This window comes from Muscardinus avellanarius (genome assembly GCF_963383645.1).
Source record: "Muscardinus avellanarius genome assembly, chromosome: 13".
Lineage (NCBI taxonomy): Eukaryota > Metazoa > Chordata > Mammalia > Rodentia > Gliridae > Muscardinus > Muscardinus avellanarius.
Window position 1 is genome coordinate 75,462,515 of NC_137799.1, and position 24,171 is coordinate 75,486,685.

The window sequence follows — 24,171 nt, forward strand, 5'->3', positions numbered from 1 at the left end:
GGACACTTCCTGTATATTTATGAAAGATATGAATAAAAGACCCCCATCTCCTTTGGAACTTCTTTCTCCCACAAATTTCATGTGTTAGGAAAATTGATTTGGCTTTTTTTTTTTTTTTTTTTACTTAAAATGTGATGGCTTCTCTGAGGTTTCTTCCTTAAACTCATTCATACTTTGGGATGAATGACTTTGATCTATTAACCGGCCAGAGTGTTTGGATTTCACTGTGTCCTGGTGGAGGCTCAGGTTGAAGGAGAGCGCTGTGAAAGGAGTCTTCCTGGGGCTGGGGGCTTTGGATTGGTGCAAGCAGCCTTAGCAGGCTGGTGGCCAAAGGAAAGTGCATGGGGGTGGGCTGGGGTTCAAGAGGAATCTAAAAAGGACCACAGTGGTTACCACACAGGTATTTTACCTTCCTAGCCAACCTACAAGGACCTGACAGCACCATCCACTAAATGTTTTCCCAGCAGCTTGGTACCGCTGGTGTTTGAAGGCGATACTGTTGGTGGTACATCCCAGCTTTTTTCCGGTCACTAACTGGTACTACTTGGTCCAGGTTAGCCATGCTTAATGTGATTTAAGCAAATTCTTGCTTTTTTTTTTTTTTATTTAGAGGGAGAGAGGAAGGAAAACGTGACCACATCCAATAACCCCCCCCCCCCATCCTCTTTATTATCAATGTGGTCCAGCACTGATGTGTGGGGACTTTCCACTTCACAGGACTCTGACACAGTATGTTCCTCTGCTCTTGCCCAACACCCTCCCACAATACACGTGGTTTAGACAGTTTGTCTATAGCTGGTTCTGATGTGAGTCCTTGGCTGAGCTACTGGCGATGCAATCATCCCAGGTCCTCCTTCCCCAAACTGCGCGCTTTGCAGTTGGGGGCACACCATGGGCTCTGGCAGATTACCTACCCGCCTTCTTCTGAGTATTTATGCCCAAAAGCCAGGATGTCAGATGCCCGTCCACTGCCGTCACAGACCACCACCGGCACGGGAGGTGTGTCCCGGAGGTACTCCAACACGATGGAGATCACATTGGGGCCTCCTTCCACGATGAGTGCCACCACGGGGACGCCCTGGCCGATTCCTGCATTAAAAAAGGAAAAGAAAAGGGAAAAAAGAGAAAAGAACACAAAGCCAGCAAACCAAAGAAACAAAAAGAGAAACAAAAAGCAAAAACTAAAATTACTGAGCACGGGGGAGGCACAACATATGAAGGGATAAAATACGGAGTGAAATTTACAGAAAATGCATTAGCAGGATTGTCCTCCCCCTCCTGGGGCATCGCCTTAACTCTGCCTGCTCCCCGCAGCTCTCAGCTAAGGCGCCCAAAGTTACCCTACTTTACAGCCCAGAGAACAGAGTCAGGAGGAGGAAGGACTGGGTTCAAGACAAAGCCCCCGGCCAGCCACCCAAAGAGTAGAAACTACATGTGATCACAAGAAAGTCTCTTATAGATCCAGTAGTTCAGTTTCTTATATGAAATATGGGAAGTTAAATTGCCACCTTCCCGGAGTTGTCACAGTGGTAAGAAAATGGCTAGATAGCTTTTTTAAATTAAAGACTATTAAAATCAATGGGGAGCCGGGAGTGGTGGCACAAGCTTGTAATTTCTGCTTGAGAGGCTGAGACAGGAGGATCGCATAGGTTCAAAGCCAGCCTCAGCTACTTAGTGAGGCTCTCAGCAACTTAGTGAGACCCTGTTTCCAAATAAAGTATAAAATAAGTCTGGGATTATAGCCTGGAGATAGAAAAGCCCCTGGGTTCCACCCCCAGTACCAACAAAAAAATAAATAAAATAAAATAAAATCAATGCGGACTAGGTTGAATCAACTGCAGGCTGAAGTGTGGGTACATGTATTCTGACCACAGATAATCAGCCTGATGACCATTCCTAGCAGCTTGATGGTCCTAATAGATCACTCAAGAATCATCACCTGGACTATTAGAACATCCTTCACTACCAAGCACATGGTGGCATTCAAAACCCAACTGTTGAATTCAGTTGAATTAACATTTTCACAGGCCTTCCCCAAAATATTTGAACAATTTATTCCAAGTTTTAAGACATTAGAATTGTCAGGTAAAAACTCTTTTAGTATCAGCACTGTATGTGTGGTTCAACCTAACACATTAAAGGGAATTATTAAAAACAAATATCTATGAGAGACAGGATAAGACAGAAATTCATTTTCAAGCAACATTTCAAGTATCATCAGTATTCATTGAATAACTAACTCCCTTTTGTTTGACTTGGTATTTTCTCTTTTTACCTCCTCAGAATAGTTAGGAAATTGAGCAGGGCCATAAAAATGAGGTGATTTTATAGCACACACAGAACATGTATTTTTAAAAAGATAGAATCAGCTGAGCGTGGTGGTGCACGCTTGTAATATCAGCTTTTGGGAGGTGGAGACTGGAGGATCGCCATTCGGGAACAGCCTCAGCTCCTTAGGGAGGTCTCTGGCAACTCAGTGAGATCCTGTTTCAAAATATATAAAGACTAAAGCTGGGCGTGGTGGCACACTCTTGTAATCCCAGCGCTTGGGAGGCTGAGACAGGAGGATCACACAAGTTCAAAGCCAGCCTCAGCTACTTAGTGAGGCTCTCAGCAACTTAGTGAGACCCTGTTTCCAAATAAAGTATGAAATAGGTCTGGGAGTATATCCCAGAGGTAGAAAAGCCCCTGAGTTCCACCCCCAGTACCACAATAAATAAAATAAAATAAAATAAAATAAAATAAAATAAAAAACGAAAAAAATATAAAGACTAAAAAATAGGACCAGGGGTGTAGCTTGGAGGTAGAATCCCTCTGGGTTCCATCCCCAGTACTGAAAAAGAAGAAAAAAAAAAAGATAAAATGCAAAAAAAAAAGATACAATCAAAATACCATACCACTTCTATAAATGTGGACTTTAACACCAAAGCGTTGGTCATTCAAGGGTCTCTCTCAACCCCCTTGGGTATGGTTTTCTCTTATATTAAGAAACTCCTACTGACAAAATAAGTGTGGGGTTTGGCTTCTTGCTCTAAGAGATCTTATTTGACTTATGTGACCTATTCTTTTTAAATTTGAATACTTCAGTTTTGCAGGGCCTTTTCTAAGTTAGAAAAGATGGTTTTTCATGTTTGAGTTTCACCTTAAAGGAACGGTCCAAAATGCTAATTAGACAAAAATGGGTTCTGTTTAAATCTACATTTTTTTTTTTTTTTTGGTGGTACTGGGGATCCTGGAAACCCTTCTACGTCCGGACTACACTCCCAGACCTAGTTTTTAACCTTTTCATTTGAAACAGGGTCTCTTAAACCAGCGCGGCTGGCTTCGAACCAGTGCCATCCTCCTGTCTCCGCCTCCCAAGCGCGGGGATTACAAGCGTGCACCACCATGCCTGGCTAAATCTACATTTTAAAAAAATGTAAAGAAAAATAAAAAGACAATTGTCAAGTAAAGTAAGATGCCAAGATTTCTTTGGGTTCTTCTGAAAGAAGTGGGGCACACTTCTTTTAGAAAAGAATTTGCTATCCTAAAAAATATCCATCCATAAGCCAGGCATCCACAAGCTTATCATCCGTAAGCGAGGCATGGTGGCACATGCCGGGACTTCCAGTACTTGGGAAGCTGATACAGAAGGATCACAGGTTCAAGGACACCATCAGAAACCTAGTGAGACCCTCAACAACTTAGCAAGACCCTCTTTCAAAAAAGTAGAAAATAAATAGGGCTGAAGGTGTAGCTCACCGAGGTAGAATGCTCCTGGGTATATCACACTCCTGCCCCCCCAAAATCTACCTCTATAGGGATTTGTATTTATTTTAATATACCTTTTAAAAATAGCTTCTTTTCCAATATTTAAAGTTATTTTATATTTCACAAAGTACTAAACTTTTTAATTTTTCCCCTTGTTTCAAGTTAGCATATGCTCCTGTACTTTCTATCAAAGAACAATGAGGCATTCCTCCTGCTGTATAGCAAAAGATATATCTAGACTCATTCTAGGTTCTTTGCCTAGAATTTATCAAAGTCTGACTCTTGAGCAGGAATTTGGTAAGTGAGACTTTTGCTTCAACTTACAGACCAAGTATCGTTTCCTCAGTATTCTCATGGAGGGAGAAGTCCTAGAATGGACCTTCTAGAATGTTCCATGTAGTGTGTATGGGACAACAAACAAGATGGAGGAAAACGCCCTTTACTTTTGAGAGGATTCATAGGGGGAAAGCATCAGTTTTCTTAGGCTTATTTGTTCCAGAGTAATAAAGTGTCAGTTTATTTCTTGCCAATATATTTTTGTCAGCATGTTAAAGTGTTATATAACCTCTAGAAACCCAGAAGCATTTTCAAGATAAGATTTTTTTTTTCATATTTGGAATAAAACTGATAATCAATTAAGATGATTAAAGCAAATGTATTAACCTAATGCTCAGGATTCAATACTCAAGCTGGACACATCAAAAGTCTCATTTCTTTTCTTGTATTTAACCTCCAAATTCTTTCCCATGTCCTTTAGTGCTAAAACATAACACAGAAAAATGTTCCCATAAGCAATAAGAGATGTTATAGCCTGAAATGAAAGTTATTTTCTTTAAATTTCTTAGGTAGGGGAAGTAGAGAATCAGACTATGTCTAAAAATATGTAAACTAAACTTGCTAAGATATGGTAACATTAAGTCTTTTTGTCAGCACACACACACACACACACACACACACACACACTCACACACACAGCCTTTGAAAAGAAAATGATATTAAATAATGTGTAATATCCTAAACCAATGGTTCTGACTTGTTTTGTGGAGGCAAGGACCTATCCCCTTTGTGTCTCTGATGAGTACCTCCAAGTCTTTCTCCAGAACAGCAAATGCACATAAATATGGACACAAAAATTGTTTCTATGCAACTTCAGGGGGTTAATAGATTCTTGAAGCCTATCTACAGATATTTTGATAATTAAAGGCACAAAACCCACCCTAAATTAAGTACCTTGATACACCTACAAAAAGCATCAGGTAGTTATTTTATGAAGCTCACTGCCATAAGTTCTAGGATTGGTTTTCAAACAAAATTCTGTGTCTCAGGGAACTGCATCACGCCACGCTTGCCAACTGCATCGATTGACTAGAGCTTGCAGGTGAGACACTGTTAGTAGGGCATCTTTCTTCCTTCCTTTCTCCACTCCTCTCTCTGGCTTCCTTGGATTTTAATTTTTTTTCTGTTCATACTTTCTTTTCTAAATTACATTTTAGACACGGGATATTTTTCAATCTGTAGAAAAATCCACAAGTTTACCAAACCTGCAAATTAGAATCTGCTGGCTATGACTTGAGAGTAAAGAAACAGCTGTTTAAAATATCAAGAGCAGCACATTTTTATTAGTGACACAAAGGAGACATTTTGGGAATGCCCTGCTTATGTAGCGGGCGGGACCACAGGGCTCACTGCCATCTTCTTTATATTTTAAAAACTTAATATTAGTTCCTTTGAAGATCCTCACTAATTCATGTCTGGCTCAGCTAGCTCTCCCACTTACCTCGCACCCCTGAAAAAAGTTACTTAGATTTACATTAAAAACATATTTATTATTCAGGAAAAAGAGTTTATCTGGGTCCATAGGGGACCTTTTTCGGGTGTGTGAATTCTCTTTCTTTTGGTTTTTGGGAGAAGTCGGTTAACTCCTTAGCCGATTACAGTCATTTTTCATTTTCTTCCACAACCAAAGACTTGCAGTAGTTCCTAGCAATTTCCATTAGAATTTAATTTTACAGCAATCTTTAAGTTGCTTTAAGCAAGAAGAAGCAGGATGCTTGCCACACTCTTTAGCTTTTGCAATTTTGGAACTGGAAGCGTCATACATACACAGTGTGAGCTTGGGTGATGGATATAGCAGCTACGTTCTATGAGGCTCCATGTTGGTTGAGGTCTTTCTAACTACACAGAAACACAAGGCTTTGCATAAGACAGCCTCGTAGGCTTTGGTCACTTTTCATCCTGATTATTTTGCAATTCAGGTCCGAAAAGTGTCTAAATTGGGTCCAACAAAGACTGGGTATTGTGAGCTAGACAGGTGGTGGGAGCAGAGGAAGGCCTTCACATTTCAAACAGGCTTTTTGTTTTAAAAGCGTTTCTCTGCTGACAGGAAGTCATAGTGTCTGATCGGTTCAGGTGCTCATGAAAACACTTGGTATTTCACAGCGAGACGCCTAGGGAGTGATTCTGTTCAAACTGACGCGAAGGTTCTACATCAAGATCATGATGTAGGATCTAAAGTGCTTATGGGCCCACGGAATCATTTGTTTCCTGTTGCAAAGTGGTTTCTGTTTTACAGGAGATGCAGCATACAACGTTATTCTTAAGGCGTAATGGCCATAGGCCGTTGATCATGCTTATTACAGTGTAGATCATTCAGAAAGGGGGCTTCCCACCTCCCGTGTGAGGTAACCTCCTGAAGACCTTGTCCCTTCAAGTCTGTCTTTGGCAGGGGCTACTTCCTTTGACCAGCTAAAGCCATGCAGCAACAACGAGAATACAATGAATTCCTGGCCTTGACACCTCTGGGATCACCTGATTCTTAATGCTTTAAATGTTTGTGAGGAGAATCCGTGTACTCTGAAATAAGACATATTGTGAAACTTGATTAATATGTTTAATGTTATAAAGGTTTACATTAGCATGATTATAGTTTGTCTAACACTTGAAAGCACCGAACATGCGTTCTTTATCCACCCTTGCCTGGGCCTTGATTCAGTGATTAATTTTACCAGCTGCAGTAAGTAAATTTCTAAAATCTTTTTTTTTTTTTTAAATGGTTCTGGGAATTGAATCCAGAGGCATTCTATCTCTGAGCTATACCTCCTGCCCTTTAAAAAAATATTTTTGAAAAAGGGTCTTGCTTGGTTGTTGAGAATTTCTCTACATTGCAGAGGCTGTCATCTAAACTGAGATCCTCCTGTCCTAGCCTCCCAAGTACTGGGCTACATGTATGCACCACCATGCCCAGTTAAAAATTCTCATTTTAAAAACAGAACCTTCCCCAGGGTTGGTAGACATTATAAATGGCTATGATGGATGGGAAAAGAACAGTCAAGACATTTACTTCATTTAAATGGGCACCAATTTATTGCCTACTCAAAAAACAATGCCTGAAATTTGCCCAACGCCACATTTTTTTTTTAAACAAATAGTTTTGGCTAAGCATGGTGGAACATGCCTGTAATCCCAGTACTTGGGAAGTTAAGACAGGAGGATCACCAGTTTGTGGCCAGCCTCAGCAACTTAACCAGGCCTTCTGAAGCTTAGTGAGATCCTGTTTCTAAATAAAAAGTAAAATAAGGCTGGGGATGTAAATCAGAGGTAAAATGTCCTGGGTTCAGTCCCCAATGTGGCACATGAACAAAGCTTCAGACTCAGATTCCTGATTCCCATGACTAATTAATGCATTCCCCTATGGTCTGCAAAGTATGAGATGTAAGAAAATTATATAAAGCTAAAAATCAACTGACTATATTCAAATACGTGTGTGTGTGTGTGTGTGTGTGTGTGTGTGTGTGTGTGTGTGTTGGGGGTTACTGGGGATTGAACCCAGTGACATTTTACCTCTGAACTATATCCTAGCCCTTTTTATTTTTCATTTTGAAATAAGGTCTCACTGTGTTTCTGAGAGTCTTACTCAGCTGCTGAGACTGGTCTTGAACCTGCAACCCTCCTGTCTCAGCCTCCCAAGTACTGAGATTATAGCTGTGTGCTAAAATGTCCTGCTTCAAACACCATTTTTCTAAGTTAAAGGTGTTTCCTACAATTAGAAAGATTCCCAGTTGTGATTACATAAATATTCAGGTACAATTGTAGAAATACTACTGTGTAAGAGGAGACTATTTTAATATACCATATGTTTTGCAGAAAGAATCATTAGAAATCTTTGAGCTATTCAGAGGCAGAGCTAGCCCAAGAAAATATCTAAGGGTGACATAAGAAACATAAGAAAAAATATGTATTTTATTTTAAGTAGAATATCTCTTAGGCCGTCTACAGGAGCAGATATTTGGGATATTGACTTCCTTTTTTAGAAGTAGAGTACCTTATTTATGTAAGACCATATAACTACAATTGGAATGTGTCAGATCTTCTTTGGAAATGGGTAATAAAGCCAAATATTTTTAGTGTGTGTGGGCGATATACCCAATTGGTGAACGCCAAGCCTGATGCAAACCGATCCTGTGTGCTATTACCATTTTTTGCAACTATAATTCTGTACACAAAATGATTGCTTGAGAAAGCATTTGGAAGCATAAAGTATCACATCAACTATGAAGCAGTCAAAACAAACCCACATGAAACAAGATGCCTCACTTCAGGACAGAGGAGAGGTAAAACACTCTTCAGCGTCTCTTCCCGTCATGAGCTGTCGATGGCAGCTCCTTTACTGGTATTTAGTTTAGTGGTGTCTTTCTACATAGACAGCCCTTCCATATTTGAAGCTAATACAGCCCTTACATATTTGAAGCTAATACAGCCCTTCCATATTTGAAGCTAATACAGCCCTTCCATATTTGAAGCTAATACCAGTCCACCAGAATAAATATGCTTGTATGTTTTATCTTAGCATTCTGTATCTCTGCAAATGTGGCCAAAGATGTGGGGTGTCAAGATACTGAAGATTTGCATTAATGGGAATGCCTCCTTCAGATAGTGAGAAGAATTGCAATCTACTGGTACATAGCATTTCTTATCCTTCAGACCAGAAACGTAAATTCTACTGAATTAATATAGTATATTATCTTTTTTATTTGTTTTCAATACTGATGAACGAATCTATTTTTGTGTATTATCAATCCTCTGGGCATTTTCATAGGAATTCTGGCCTAGGCTTCCATTTGGGTATTGTTTTCTGTCCAGCAATCAGAGACTCCCCCTCCAAAAAAAAAAAAAAAAAAATACAGAACCAGAGAAATAAATGAGTGGGTTGAATGAGAAATCTTGAAACCCACCTGATGAGCTGGATGTAGTGGCATACATCTGTAATCCCAGTACTTGGGAAGTGACATAGGAGGATTGAAAGTTTGAGGACAGCCTTAGCAAGTAGTGAGACTCTAAACATCTAGCAAGGCCCTGTTTTAAAGGCAACCATAAAAAAGGACTGGAGGTATAACTTGGAGGTAGAATGCCCCTGGGTTCAGTCCCCAATACTATAATTAAAAAAAAATAATTAAGGAAAGAAAGCTGGCTGAAGAGTTGGTTGTAGAGTGTATACTGGAAATACCCACCCTGCCCCTCTGTCCACACCCCTGCTTGAACTGACCTGCACATGGCATAAGAGGGCATCCCTGCTTGGCTTCTTTTGAAGCTGGAGGGACTAGGAGTAGTTACCACGCCTGCAGTGGGCCAGGTCTGCCTTCCTGGAACTGGAGTGGAAGCCCTGAGACCAGAGTGAATAACTGGGAGGTGGGCTGGGAGGCTGTGCGTATCTGGAGAGTAAAGCCTGCATTAGTGTTGGCTCTGATGGCACCTTATGAAGGTGAATCCATGAGGGGAAAAGCCTGTGTCCAGGAAGAAAATGGGGGTGATGTGGGGGAGAGGTCACATGACCAAGTGAGGAGGGAGGAGGGCAGGGGGAGAGGGAGGGGAGAGAATGAGAATAAATGGGGATGGGTCAGGGCCATTCAGCAGCACAAAGAGACCCAGAGACAGAAAGATAGACAAGAGATAAAGATGGTAGAGATGAGAGATAAAGATGAAGATATGAGGGAGGGAGGGAGGGAGGGGGAGAGAGAGAGAGAGAGAGAGAGAGAGAGAGAGAGAGAGAGAGAGAGAGAGAGAGAGAGAGAGAGAATGAATGAGAATAAATAAATGAATGGGTTAGGGCTAAAGTTTGTGAGCCCTTCCTATAGACATGTTTCTTTCTATACATGTAATTATATAACCACCCCTTCATGGACTTTTGAGCAAGTTTGTATTTATTGCTACCAAACCTTTCCCTCCTCTGTCTCACTGTGTTTGCTCTAACAGGGTCTTCATACTTCCTTAATTACCCTGAAGGTTCTCAGCATGGGTTTTCTAAGCATGGGGACTCAGGAAGGGAGAAAATACTTGTATTTGAGATTCTTTTTAAAATCAGAGAAATCTGGAATAGCAGTGGTGTGCGTGTGTGTGTGTGTGTGTGTGTGTGTGTGTGTGTGTGTGTGTGTGTTTGATGTGGGGCTGTAAAAGGCAATATTCAGGTCCATGTTGGGTGTGTGCCCAGAATCTCTCTTGGTTCCAGGAGCACAGATAAGGATCGTGAGGGAAGCCTGTCTGCCAGTCATGGCAAACTGCTGGCTTCACTCACTTGAAGGGAGAAAAAGTCACCCATGTGGCACATCAAGAAACTTTAACCTAATAACATTAAGGAGGGTGATTAGATCATCTTCCTGGAGGTCTAAGCTGGAGGACAGAAAAGTCCCTCCTCTTTGACCAGCCGTGGTTCCTGGAAGGCAGTACCACTGTCTACATCCAGCCTAGCTTGGGGCACTTTCTTGCTCCCTTCCTGACAGTATGGACCCACACTTGGGTTTTGCCATGATTTCATAAGCTTTCTTGGAAGGACTTTGCCCCAGATCTCTACCATCTCTACCCTGTATCCTAGAAGCCTTGATCAGTGTCACTCTTTCAGATGAGGCTTTTTCTTAGTGCTTGGGTTGCCTATCTAGGACTGGGCAGAATATATCATCTCTTTGTTCTAAGTTTTTGATTTATGGTTCCAGAATGGCTGCTATCTGTCTTGGGCTTCCTGTTGAATCCCAGTTCTGCTGGTTGACTCTCAGCATGGGCATCTCTAGTTGACCTCCCTGCTACTGGAAACCCTAAACCTAGTGTGGCCAGACTTTACAAAACTAATAATATTTAGCTGCAATTGTGCATGGCCTAGAAGGGTAGAAATGCAGCTTGATATAGATTGATACATCAAAACATCTCTTTTGATGTTTTACATAGCATATAAAACAAAGACTACGTATATGATTCATGGGATAGTTTGGGTAATAAGTGAGTTATTTATAAAGCACTTAGAACAGAGCTTGACTCTTAATGAGAACTTTATGGTTAAATAACCACAAATATAAAGATGCTTATTCATATTTATTAAGCTTAAAAATGTTTCTGCTTTAAATGTATAAATGACTCATAAAGATGAGAGAAAAATGAATACGTGTGTGTGTGTGTGTGTGTGTGTGTGTGTGTGTGTGTGTTGCTAGGGATTGAACCCAGGAACATTCAACCTTTGAGTTATACTCCCAGACCTTTTTAAATTTTTCATTTAGAAATGAGGTCTTGCTAGGTTGCTAAAAACCTCACTAAGTTACTGAGGCTGGCTTCAAACATGTGATCCTCCTATTTTAGCTCCCCAAGTACTGAGATTATAGGCATGAGCCACCATGCCTAGCAATGAGTGCAATTTTTATATTTAAATCAAAAGGATGTTCTGACAAGAACTTTGAAATATGTTTCCCTAAAGTTTGAATACTCTCCCATGCAGACTAACAATATTCTGAGAAAGCCATAAAGACTCCGTCTGGTACCCAAAGGCTAAGACTTTCTGCTTTCGGTGACCTTTTGTATCACTTTCCAAACACTTCATACAGTTCATGAAAGTCTTTTAAGTTCTGTGGGCTGGAAAGAGATGTAAACACCAAATAATAAAACCCATACACCAAGTCTAAGTGCTTTACATGCTTACAAACTAACTTAGCTTGTGACCTAATCACTGGGAACGGTTATTCCCTTATGGCCAGACAATGCTGATGGAAATATTCTGCTATTAATGTCAGTATGCTATTAGGCCATCCAAGCAGCATTCCTGTGAAGAATTTCAAAAGAGAAGAGACATCCAATCCCAAGGGGTAGATGGCAAGTATTGCTTTCATAAAAGGAAAAGGCCCACATTATTTTCTTTGGGACTATTGTTTGAAAGCTGAATGTTTTCATGTAATTGATCTAAGTCTAGAAGAAAATTCTCACAAACAAAGCCATAGTCTTAGCCTTTGCTCTTCTAAAACCCACATCAAAAGGCTGTCCTGGCCTTCTCGAGTGTAAGGTAACTAGAGTGATCCTAACTCATTTTACTTTATAATATTCTGCCCACACTCCCTTACAAATGTGCCAGGACCTAAGCCCATGCAAGTTTCTTGCTTCTTTGGAAAAACTAGTAAGGAGCAGAAAGCCAGGGGAATTGTGAATTGCAAAAACATGGGAAGACCTAGCCTATGATTCAGGAGAGAGAGGACGGGGAGGGGATTGAGGGCAAGGGAGATGTTGCTGTTGGCAATGTGTCTTAACTAACCAAATTACCTAATTTTTTTTCCCTTTGCATGTGCTTAGGGAGACTGTGGTGACTTCTCCGTGCTCCAAATGCAAGAAGTTCTTCTCCCTTTAGGGGATGCTGTTGTTTTTTTTAACCTCTTCATGAGGAAATTTTTCTTCTGTTTCTGAGTTCAAAGATGAGTCTTCTGCAGGCTCCTCCCTTTTGCCTCCAACAGGCAGAATTAACAAGTCTCACTTGTGTAATCTCATAGCATTAATTTTTAAAAAGGACCTTGCCAATGACTGCTTTTATAAACTTGTCAGTCAACTATAATAGTGTAAAGAAGAAAGTCTCATGTTACCTTATATATCTCTTCTGAAGTTTATCATTCATTAGACACATATCTGGGATTTTCTTTTTCTCTATTAGGTACCTTTTCCTTTGTGATTCCAGCAAGTCATATGATGTGTAGTTGCTCGCTAAACTTTGGAATATTAAAGGAAGGCTGGTTTGAAGCCAGCCTGATCTACTTAGTGAGGCTCTTAGCAACTTAGTGAGACCCTGTTTCCAAATAAAATATAAAATAGGTCTGGGAGTGTAGCCTGGAAGTAGAAAGCCCCTGGGTTCTACCTTCAGTACCACCCAAAACAAACAAACAAACAAACAAAAAAACATAAATAAAGGAAGGCTGGAAGGTAAGATACTGAGTTACCATCTAGTATATGCAGGTTTATCAATGTAATTATGTCCACAGCAATTTTCAAGTGTTTTCTGTGATTTTCAATTTTCATTGATTCTGCCAATCAACTGACCTGATCCAAGGTACTCAGATATGATTAAAATTTTCACAGAATCAGGAATGCCCAATTCTCACTATCTCTGTTCATTGGGTTTTCTGTAGACTACTGAAGATTACCTTCTGATTTCCCCTGCTTCCATATGAATCTTCAAGTAATGGCTAACTATCACTCATAAATACCATCGTTTTGTAAAAACCCAGTGGCTTCCCACTGCTTATAGAAAAGCCCCAGATCCTTCAGCATGTAAGCAAGGCTGCCTTTGTTCTGGATCCAGCCTTTGGTGGCATTCATGGCCCTCTGGAGTGCTTCTCCTCCCCCGACCTGCTTTTTTTTTTTTTTTTTTTTTTTTTTTGCGGTACTGGGGATGGAACCCAGGGGCATTCTACCTTCACATTACACCTCCAGCCCTATTTTTTAAATTTCTTTATTTTGAAACAGGGTCTCTCTGAGTTGCAGAGGGCCTCACTAGGTAGCCGAGGCTGTCCTCAAATCATGATCCTTCTGTCTCAGCCTCCCAAATGCTGGGATTACAAGTGTGAGCCACCACGCCCCGCTTCTGACCTGCTCTTTTGAGCCACCCTCACGATCTGCCACGGAGGATGCCGTTCAGATCCTTTGCCATCCTCATTTTCAGAGCGGGTTTTCCTTCCCACACCTGTTCTCAGGAGGCATTGTTTTTCCAAGCACATCCTTAGGCTTTCTCTGCCTCACCACTGACTTGGCCCTTGGCAAATGTGAAAGGAATAACTGATTCTGGAGCCTTTTTGGCATCTGCCATTTCAGGGAGGCTGAGATCTCCCAGGTCCCCTGGGGGTCTTGGCCTGAACTTGTGCACTGAGGTGAGGACTTGAGGGCTTACTGTGAGATTTGCTTAGTTTGGGGGTATCTTTAAGCCCATTTGGCCAATAGACTTTAAGCCACATCTGCCCACTTGTTCTCTGTAAGTGATTAAAAAATAGTATTTTGGGTTCTATCCAGCACTACTATTGTTCATGTTGTCCAGAACATGAATGAGGAAGAATGAAGAGGAGTGCTATTTGTTTTAGCTCCTTGGAGACACAAACTCAATCTTCGAAGTCCAGTTTAAATGTTACCAGTTCTTGTTGCCCTTTCTGACCCCCTCAGGTAAGTATTTTTTTTTCATTCCTCCATGATCCCAGGGGTCACTTAAAAATGTTTCATGTAACTACCTTGCTTTTTTATGGTATTAGGGATTGAATCCAGGGGCATTTTATCTCTGACTTAAATCCCAGCCCTATTTTTTATTTTTGAAACAAGGTCTCACAAAGCTGTCTAGACTTGAACCTGCGAGCCTCCTGTCTCAGCTTCCCAAGTATTGGAATTACAGGTGTATGCCACTATACCCTGCCTTCCTTTAATGATGTTTTTTCCACTACTAAATTCTGACCTCCTTCTGATAGATACTCATCTCTCCTAGATTAACATTCTGGTTCCCCTAGTGCCTCATTCTGAGAAGGTAGTTTAAACATTTGTGAAATCAAACAAAAATAAAATGCATAATGCTTAGAAAGACAACATACCTTGGGACTGATACAGATGAATGGACAGGGATAAGTTAAAGGTCCCAAAGGGACTGACTGTCATCCCTCAACATTATTGATGAATACTACTGCTGAAAGTAGAGATGACTGCCACTTGGGAGTCCTGTGGCATCCTTTCACAGGCCTTAACTACTGGGTCTCAGCTAGTCAGAGACCTAGGGAAGAACTTGCTGAATGCCCTGGGTGGTGCTCATTTCGCTTGTCCATGTGGATTACATCTAGAAGAATCCAACTGAAATAGCCTATTTCAGTCTAGCTGTCTTGAACATTTAAATTGAAGCTTTGCTAGTTCTCAGAATCGGACTCAGCTAGAGGAACAAAGTGTCTTGGCCTCTGGGGAAAACGATACAAACAAAGGTTTCCATTTCCTCCCTTGCTGGAGGGATGCCAGCAAAGCTATTGTTTCCTCTGGTTGAAATAAATAGGAACTACGCGACTGAAATGGAAATAAAATTCTGTTCCACTAAGGTGACTGGTAGGCTTAGTAGCTAAGATGCAGTAGGTCAGGGTAGACCTTCACTCACCACTAAGTCCATTTTAAAGTAACCGACTGCCATTAGTATAGATGAGATGAAGGAGAGACATTGATTATTTTGGATCAATTATTTAGATCATTTTGGATGTCAAATTGTGGGTCTAATTTCTGACCCACATCAGGAAAAGTGGCAAGTTGTTTTTATTTGATTATCTGGGTATCTTTTCCAAAACATAAGTTGTCATATCCATTGTGACCCAATCTTTACTGTAACTAAATCCTTGGTGAGAAATACGAGTGACGATGTGGCAAGGAACCTTCGTCCTCTGACTTCATGTTTTCATGTGGAGGGAACTTTATTAGTGTAACACATTTAGCCTCTGATTGTCTTTTGCTGCTCCCTGCATCTCTATGAGAAATCAACTGAAACTTATCAGTGTGACTCTTATTATTTTTTTCTTGGCAGTGCTGGGATTGAACTCAGCCTACCTTGTACAAAGTAAGCAAGAAGTTTATTACTGAACTCCATCCCTATCACTCCTTGTCTATTTCTCAAATGGATAGAATTAACTACCAAAAGTTCTTCATTGAGGAGAACCAGGTCTTTCTTCCTTTTTCCCAGAGATCAGTGCTGGTCAGTGGTTTGGTGAATGTGTCTGTTGTAAACCTTGTTAATTCTTTAGTGGGGGTCTCTGAGACCTGTGGCAGGCATTGAGAGTAGTGGGCCCCTTGGAGCTCCAATACTATGAACTCCAAAACTGCAACTTCTATTTCTGATATTATCTTTTCAGCAGTATCAAATAAGTTTGAACTTCTGGTTCTACTTTGTGAACCTGAACTTAGTTTTAAGTGCAAATATGGCCTTTTCTGAAAGACAGTTTTTTTTTTTATATCATAGCTCCTTAGAAGGAAACAATAATAGCATTGTGTTAAAAAAGCTAAGTAGAAATGGAACAAAAGCAAGGTTGCTTATGAATTTCCAGTTGCAGTGAGTGATTTAGCATGGTGACATCACTGGCACCATTGACTGAAGGCAGTTTCTCTTTTCTAAGGGAAATGAGCAATTGCTGGGCACCGACCAGATGTTACACATCAGCCAGGTTGCATCTGCTTCTTCAGCCTGCTCAACAAATCCGTGGTAGAGATACTATTATTCCTGTTTTAAAGTTAAAGAGACTGAGGCACAGGAAAATGTATATAATCAGTGGTTGTCTGGGTTTCAAGCAGAGATCTCATAGGGAGTCTAGAGTCTGTGTTCTTTGTATTTGGTTTTCTCCTACTAAGGGGAACATATAATTTATCATACACATAATCAGGACACATTTCCAAGGACACATTTCTCTGATATGTGTAATGTTTATATTCTGATATAAACCTGAACTCTTTAATCCTGAACAAACTGGTATGTGTGGCCACTCTGCTTCACTGACATCAGAGTGTCTCAAAGTCACTTCTGGTAGCTTTTAAAACTAGATGCCAAACTGAGATATTTTAAAAAGTGGCAGTGTTTGTTCACTATTCCCTCACTGCAATGCTTCTTAGCTTCAAAAGGTCATGACCGCTGTCACCTCCCTGTTTCCCGGGATGGGGTCTCTCCCTCCACCTGAGCCACAGATGCTCATTCTAAGAGCCAGTCTTTTCTCCAGATACACAGAGAGCCGAAGCTCCAGGGAAGGATTAGATCATTAAACAAAGGAAATCAGCAACAATAGAGCTGCACCCAGTAAATCCTAGATGGGGGAAAATATCAAGTGAAACGTTTTTTCATGTTCTAGCACATCCTCGATGGTGCTGGAAATAAATCCCCACTACTTTTCTGTCTTGGAAACAAATGCCTCATTACATTCTATCACTTAAATATACCCAGTGTGTGATGATGAGGAGTCAGAAGACAGTCATGGCCCAGAGGCATGCAGTGGGTATCCTGGGTCTTTAATCACTGGAGTATTTAACCTCATTATCCTACCCTGTCATGTTGATGTGAAACAGCTATTTGGCATTTTTTCATTGCTGCTGAAAATCTATTTGACTGCAATAATAAGTGCTAATATTGCCATCTAAAAAGTAGCCTAAGGTTATCAATAAGTAAGTGGCATGTTAGGGGGTGCTCTTAAAATCCCAAATCTAATATTCAAAAACTAGTTTGCCCAGTGAAGATTATTATAAGAGGTGTTTAGAAATCCCCATTTCAAATGATCAGCTGTTCTTATCAGTGTCTGCCTTAAAACAGTGGCTCTTAATTTTAATATGCATCAAAATCACCTGGGCCCTGTTCCCCACACTTCTGCTCAGCAGACAAAGTTGTATTTCAAAGGTGTTTCCAGAGCCTAGGATGGTGACACATGCCTGGAGTCCCAGTACTTGGGAGGCCAGGACAGGAGGATTTTAGGTTCAAAGCCAGCCTAAGCAATTTAGTGAGACCTTCAGCAATTTAACAAGACCCTATTTAAAAAAAAAAAAAAAAAAAAACACAAGAGAGCCAGACATGATGGCTCATGCTTGTAATCCCAGTGCTTGAGGGGCTGAGACAGAAGGGTTGCACAGGCTCAAAGCCAGCCTCAGCTACTTACTAAAGCTCTCAGCAACTTAGTGAGACCCTGTTTCCAAATAAAGTATAAAATAGGTCTGGGAGTATAGCCCGGAGGTATAAAAGCCCCTGGGTTCCACCCCTAGTACCACCAAATATAAATAAATAAATAAAAACAAAAAAACCCACAAAAGGCTGGGGGTATAGCTCAGAGGTAGAGGTCCCTTGGCTTCAATCTCTACACACACACACACACACACACACACACACACTCACACTCATTTTCTCCCCTTCCCTCTCCTCTTCTTCTCCTCCTCCTCCTCCTCCTTCTTCTTCTTCCTCTTTCCCTCCCCCTCCCTCCCTCCCCCCCTCTCTCATGTTTCCAGGGATGCTATTGTTTCTCTATACCACAGTTTTAGAACTACTGCCATGGCATAAAGCTACAGAGAGAGAGTTTTGCCTATAGAAAAAAAAAATGAGATCTAGCTAGCTGAAGTGGTACACATTTGTAATTCTAGTACTTGGAAGGTTGAGACTGTAGGATCACAGGTTTGAGGATCAGCCTCAGCGAGTAGAAACACTCTCAGCAACCTAGCAAAGCCCTGTTTCAAATAAAATAAAATAAAAAGACTAGAGATGTAGCTCAGAGTTAGAAAGTCCCTGGGTTCAATCCCCAGTGCCTTCCCCCAACACACACACAAATAAGTAGATAAAAGAAGATAAAAGCAGCAAGAACTAAGATGAGACCCTCGGAGCAAATAAAGGCCAGCAAAAGCCCACAGAACAGGATTGAAACACCCATGAACATGTTTCCAGAAGTCTATTTTAAAGTCTAAACTCGGCAGCAGTAAACTTTTTCTATAAAGGCCCAGATGAGTAAGTATCTTAAGCTTTGCAGGCCAGATGGACTCTGTTACTTCTTCTCAACTTTGCAGCCATAGCAGGCAAGCATCCAGGGCGGATACTGCATTAATACAAGGATCGCTTCATTGCAGTAAGGCTGAATTCATAAACATAGATGGCACCCCGGATTTGGCTCATAGGATATAGTTTTCCCACTCTTGGGAGTAACTAACATGGTAAAAATGATTCATATAAGACAACATCTGTTAGTGTGTTGAGCCCAAGTGTGTCTGTGATCCATGAGAAACTGGCCAACTTGAAAACTTGCACTTGTTAGCCAGATATTAGTTGCTGGTGAGTGATAATATTGCCATCGCTGGAAGATAAGCACTATTGCGATTCAGTCTCTAAGCCCAGCGATTTGGGACTATGTCCTCAAATGTGCTCCTACTTCATTGATTTCAATAAAGGCTACACTGTACTAGTGAAAATTGCCTGCACATTGTAAACACTTAGTATGTTCTTGCTGCTTTGCCTACAAGTAAAGAATATATTTAATAATTTTATTATCTAGATAATTCATTAGTTACTAATTAGATTTTTTTCCATCGGTTTTTCTCTTCCCTTCATTTAATAAAGGCCATTAGATGTCTTTTCTCGGGCAAGGATTTGTTGTTGGCTGGAGCTGCTAAAAGGCAGAATTTCTTAGAAGAAAAGCTCTCTAAGTGGTTTTTGTAAAACACTGAAGCTAGCTAATGTCTTGAGGGGAAGAAAAAAAGGCAAGTGTCTTTAATGGGGTTTTTACTAATGTGGGTACCAAAGCCACCCACCTTGGAGAGATCAAGGTAGGATAATTACTTTATCAGTTGTGTTGTAGTCTTGGCTGAGGGAAAGTAAGATGTCCTTCCCAAGTTTCCAAGTTCTCTGTAAGCTGAGAGAGGAAGAGAGGGAGAGGGAGAGAGAGAAAAAAAGAGAAAAAGGAAATGCTTGTGCTATAGGTTCAGATCTTAAATATCTGCCATGTGTTAAAAGTTTAGTCCTCCTGTATAACTTAAAAAAAGCTTAGTCCCTAAGATGCACTATTGAGACATACAAAATCCCTAAGAGATGGGACACAGCAAGAGGTCTTTGGGTCATTGGGCAAGCTCTTGAAGGGGATCATGTGACCCTGGTCTCTTTCTCTTTCTCTCTCTCACTTCCAAGCCACAAGGTAAGCAGTTTTGGTTTGTCACATGTTCTTAGTGGGATATACCAGAAACAATAGGGCCAACTAAAAAAAAAATCATGGACCAGAACCTCTAAGGCTGTGAGCCAAAACCCAACATTTCTTATCCCAGGTGTTTTGTTATAGTGATGGAAAGCTGACTATCATGGCAGTGGGCAGGGGAAAGGAGTTCTAATGATGATTAGATTGAATTTACCAAAAATTAGATGGAAGGGGGTCTTAGAATTAGATTTATTTGAATTAAAGAAAATTTTTTTCATGCAACATTTCCTACATGCCTACATTTATGAACAATAATTCATACTTATTACAACCATTCTTATTATGTTTGAATAAGGGTAACAAATAACTCAACAGAACAAAACAAACCCTGCTCCATGCATGCAAAGAAAATAAGACTGGAAATAAAAGGGTGAGGCAAACTCTTCCCTAAACGCTTCATGTGGGCACGCCATGTTCAATTGCGGCTCGCTTCATGGTCTCCTGCTGGAATTAATAATAAACACTAATGTGCAGCAGAACCAGTCCACATTTCCTGTGCTCCTCTGTGCAAAAGAAATGTTGCTAATGAGGGAGGGTTCAGCTCAGAGTTGTTTGATGACCAGAAAAGCTGACTCTTCAATCCCCACCTCCCTGCTTGGGCAGAGGCACACCTGATTTTCCCACTAATTCTCTTTCCAGCAGGAATTGCCCATAGAACCCCACGCAGACCCAGATATGCCAAGGCTCGTTAGAGTCGCCAACTCCCCGCCCGTGCTTTAGGACTCCAGCGTCTGCCTGCTGGGTCGTGGCACGTACAACTCTGCATAGCTTTTGAGATCTGGCCTCTTATGCAGAACAGGGACAGCCTGTTCAGTGAGTGGAAGGGCTGCTTATTTGTTTTAGCTATGGGTGGTGAAAGAGAGGAAAAAAGCAGCTGTTTATTTATTAGGCCATTATTAGGGCATACAATCTCTCATTTTTCTCGAGCTAATGATATGAAGCTGAGGATTCAGGGTTGAAAGGGTTTTATTCTGTTAAAACGCTGGCAACGTTATTAGCAACAGCCAGAAGCACTGTTTCTAGTTGTTCCTCAGTTCTATATGAATCACACTTTACTTTTATATCCATGAGTTTCAAGGGCTTGAAATGCTCTAAGTAATATTTTGAAGGGAGAGGCAAATGATTATGAACCACTGGAAGGGGCTCTGAAGGTCCCCAAGATAAATTTCTTGGCTTTAACCATCTTAAGCAAATTAAAATCTCAGGCCCCTTTTCTTCTAGACCCCCCAGGGAATGAGATACTGTATCTTCTCTAAATATATCTCACTATAAAATTATTCATTACAGCAGAAAAGTACTCAGTCAGCACAAGCTTTCCCATGTATCTTATGTTTTTAACTTTTCAGAGTTTGCTATGCATTTCTATCCAAAGGATTGATCCTAATCTAGACTGAAAAGAAGCCATGGGCAACTATCATTTTGAATAAGTGGGGGGAGATCAGTAGTTCTTTCTTTTTCTGTGTATGCAGAAATACTGAAGCCAAGGTGGCACAGGCTGTTAACAAAAATATATATTCTTAGACTCTCCAAATTTATAAAATGAAAACCATTTAACAACGATCACAATTTAATAGGAACACAGTCAAAACTTCCCAGCCTAAGTGCATTCATGACCATGAATCAGAGGTATGCACATTGGTTTTTGCCTAAACATAGTCCCATTTATTTTTCATCCTTGAGTTTTTCTATGTTGCTATTATTCGTCCTTCCTTTTTAACTTTTAATATCTAAGCCAGTCCATTCGTTTCAATATTAAGGTAGAAAACAGTGATAAAAGTGAGGCCAGGAAGACCAAACACTAATATTTACAACAGCAATTTATTGAGCATCTACTTGCAGGTGTTAGGCAGTGCTAAGTTTTTAGAATGGTAAAAATAGATATGAGAGACCCTGATCTGTAGGAGTTCACAATCTACAGAGGATGGGGGATGGAACAGGTAGAGGGAAAATCATTCTACCAAGAGAAGAAGTACTAAGAAAGAGGGTCAGATAGAGTGACGTAGTAGTGTGGCAAATGTGGGTCTCTCTATAAGGATCACAGAAGAGGGGTCTTGGGATGGGTAGAGGGAGAATTTTTGAGCTGAGATTTAGGGGAAGAAAAGGTTGTGAGCATGTAGGTAGAGATGGGAGAAGATGGCGTTTCAGCAAATATCAAAAGAGAGTAAAAACATACCCAATGGGCTTATGTCATTGAAGGGAAACCATAAGTATCTTGAGGTGGGTGGAACAGTAGGTCCATATGGTGTTATGGTGGAGAAAGAAGCTAGGCAAGCATCAGATGAAAAATACAGAAGATCCTTCAATTATCCATGAAACCAGGAAGAGACTGACTACCATCAGGAAGGTCTCTGTTATGATAGGAATCCCTTCTATCTGAGTAGCAACAACAAATTTTGTTGTCCTTGAGACTAGAATGTCCATATGACATTAAAACCTAAATATTTTGAATCTGCAAAAAGACCTCAAAGTTCTTCCTTGCATGTAAAAGTGCTTAAGAGATCTTATCAGAATGGTGGACAGTTTCCCTTTTCAGACTCATTTGTTTATAAGAATTGTCTCAGTCTTTGAGCAAGTAATACCAATGGGGAAAAGTCTCCTTGCTGAAAGAGAGCTCCCATCCTGAATAAGAAAAAAGTTAGACCCACGAGATGGCAAAAATCACAAAACAGGCTTCACTAAAATATGTTCTGTTCCTCAGTGTTATTTTAACTTCACCATATTGACTGATGAAGTGTTTTTTCATTAACAAGCATGGCAGACCCTTCAGATACACAGCCAAGTTATTTCAAGTCAGTTCATAAAATGAAAATGAGGCAGGATTTAGATTGTGTTGTTTTCTTCCTACAAAATATTCTTTAAGGGAAGACCCTCTAGAAAGCAGAGAACATTTTGAACAACGATGTTGAGAACAGCAGAAAAGTGGCACATCTTCACAGCTTCAATTGAATTTGGCAGCTGTGATTTGGCGTTTTGTCTTTCCCTTGATTGCCTGAGACAGTAGAAAATCTGCGTGACTGAGCCAAACAGATTAGAGCATCAACCCAAGGCAAAAAAGATGTTCTTGATACACATGTAACCTGCTTAGAGGAAGCCCAATTCCCTTTTCAAGTCACATGGTTTGAACTTGGGGCTGCCAGTCTATGAGAGTGCAGTTTGCTCCTCCCCACTTCCTGAGTCCCCTGGAGAGAGTTCTACCGTGTCCTTTAACATAAACAGCTATTATCCCTCTCATGGGACAGTTATGGGCTCAATGGCAGGACACTGCATGTCATGGTCACCCCAATGCATTTGATGATGGTGCAATGATCAAAAAAGATGCTGGTGATGACAATTGAACGTCCCTTTGCCTTCCCAGCCTCCTTCATATATTCTCAGGCATAGGATGACAAAGGGAAGTCCACGAGTCACATGAAGAGACTGTAGCCATGGGTACACGATCAGGAGCGCCGCTTGCCTCCCTCTGCACCCCATCATTTTGCCCACTTTCTCCTCAGACTCCTTCTCCAGACTTGCACTAACCACCCCCCTCTTCCCAAAGTCTTGCTTGATGACTCATTTAACCAAAGGAATGCTTTATTCAGACCTGGCAGATAGCTGGCACTCAAATAATTCTGAATGAAATGATGGTGGTCAAGTTTTCCAAGATATCAGCTTTTTAGGGGATCTTGTTCTTGAAGGAGAATGCTTTCATATGCAGATGGAAGGAACGAAGGTTCTAGAATCATACCAGCCTAGGTTTGCACCTAGCTACCCCACTAACTGGAGTTAAAATAAGAACGTAACCTCTTTGAGCTGCCATTTGGCCAAATTTAAAAGGGAAGGCAATGCCTATCATCACAGGATTTTGTGTGGTTTAAAAGAGGATAGTATATATGAAAAAGCCTGGTGTAGTGGCTGGAACATAAGTAAATGCTTTCTTCCTACTAGTATAGTCAAGCCGTCTCCTGTGGTATCTTTAGGACAAGGATTCACTAATCCCTGATGTGCTCGGATGTTTTAGAAGAGATAAACAGAAGTAGTAGCAAGTGGTATTATTAGGAATTTTAAAAGGCAATAAAGGTTCCTATGGTTAATTTTCTTGGCTGGGGTTTAAAAGGAAATTCAAGGTGTCCATTAATTATACTTACCAATTGTGTCTAATTGGCAAATACCCCCAAATGAATAAAACAAGCGGGATTCAAGAGAGAAAAGCGGCAAGCATCCTGTCAAAAAATAAAATCTTTGAAATTTTTACAACTCAAAGGTTAGACACATTTTGATTAAGGCGGATGGATTACCTGATTTGTATAAACATATATGCGTGACTGCAGCTCACACTGCACACGCAGATCTATGCAAAGCATCACACAGCCTTTTTCTTTTGTTGTACCAGGGATTTAATTCAGGGGCATTCTACCTCTGAAGTACAGCCAGCCTTTTTTATTTATTA

At 40.7% G+C, this 24,171-nt stretch overlaps 1 protein-coding gene across 22 annotated transcripts in view; it reads right to left on the reverse strand.

The window, feature by feature from the left end:
* Positions 1-24,171, reverse strand: part of TRPM3 (transient receptor potential cation channel subfamily M member 3) — a gene marked incomplete at both ends in the record, with an annotated part of 906,375 nt that overhangs the window by 219,729 nt on the left and 662,475 nt on the right. For 15 of the 22 annotated variants that reach the window (XM_080708373.1, XM_080708370.1, XM_080708385.1 and 12 more), the window contains one exon: positions 915-1,089. In XM_080708373.1, coding sequence (XP_080564499.1) covers positions 915-1,089 — 175 coding nt within the window. Of the gene's footprint in view, positions 1-914; positions 1,090-23,869; positions 23,945-24,171 lie in introns of all 22 variants that reach the window. The other 7 variants (XM_080708366.1, XM_080708369.1, XM_080708384.1 and 4 more) reach the window with 1 other exon arrangement.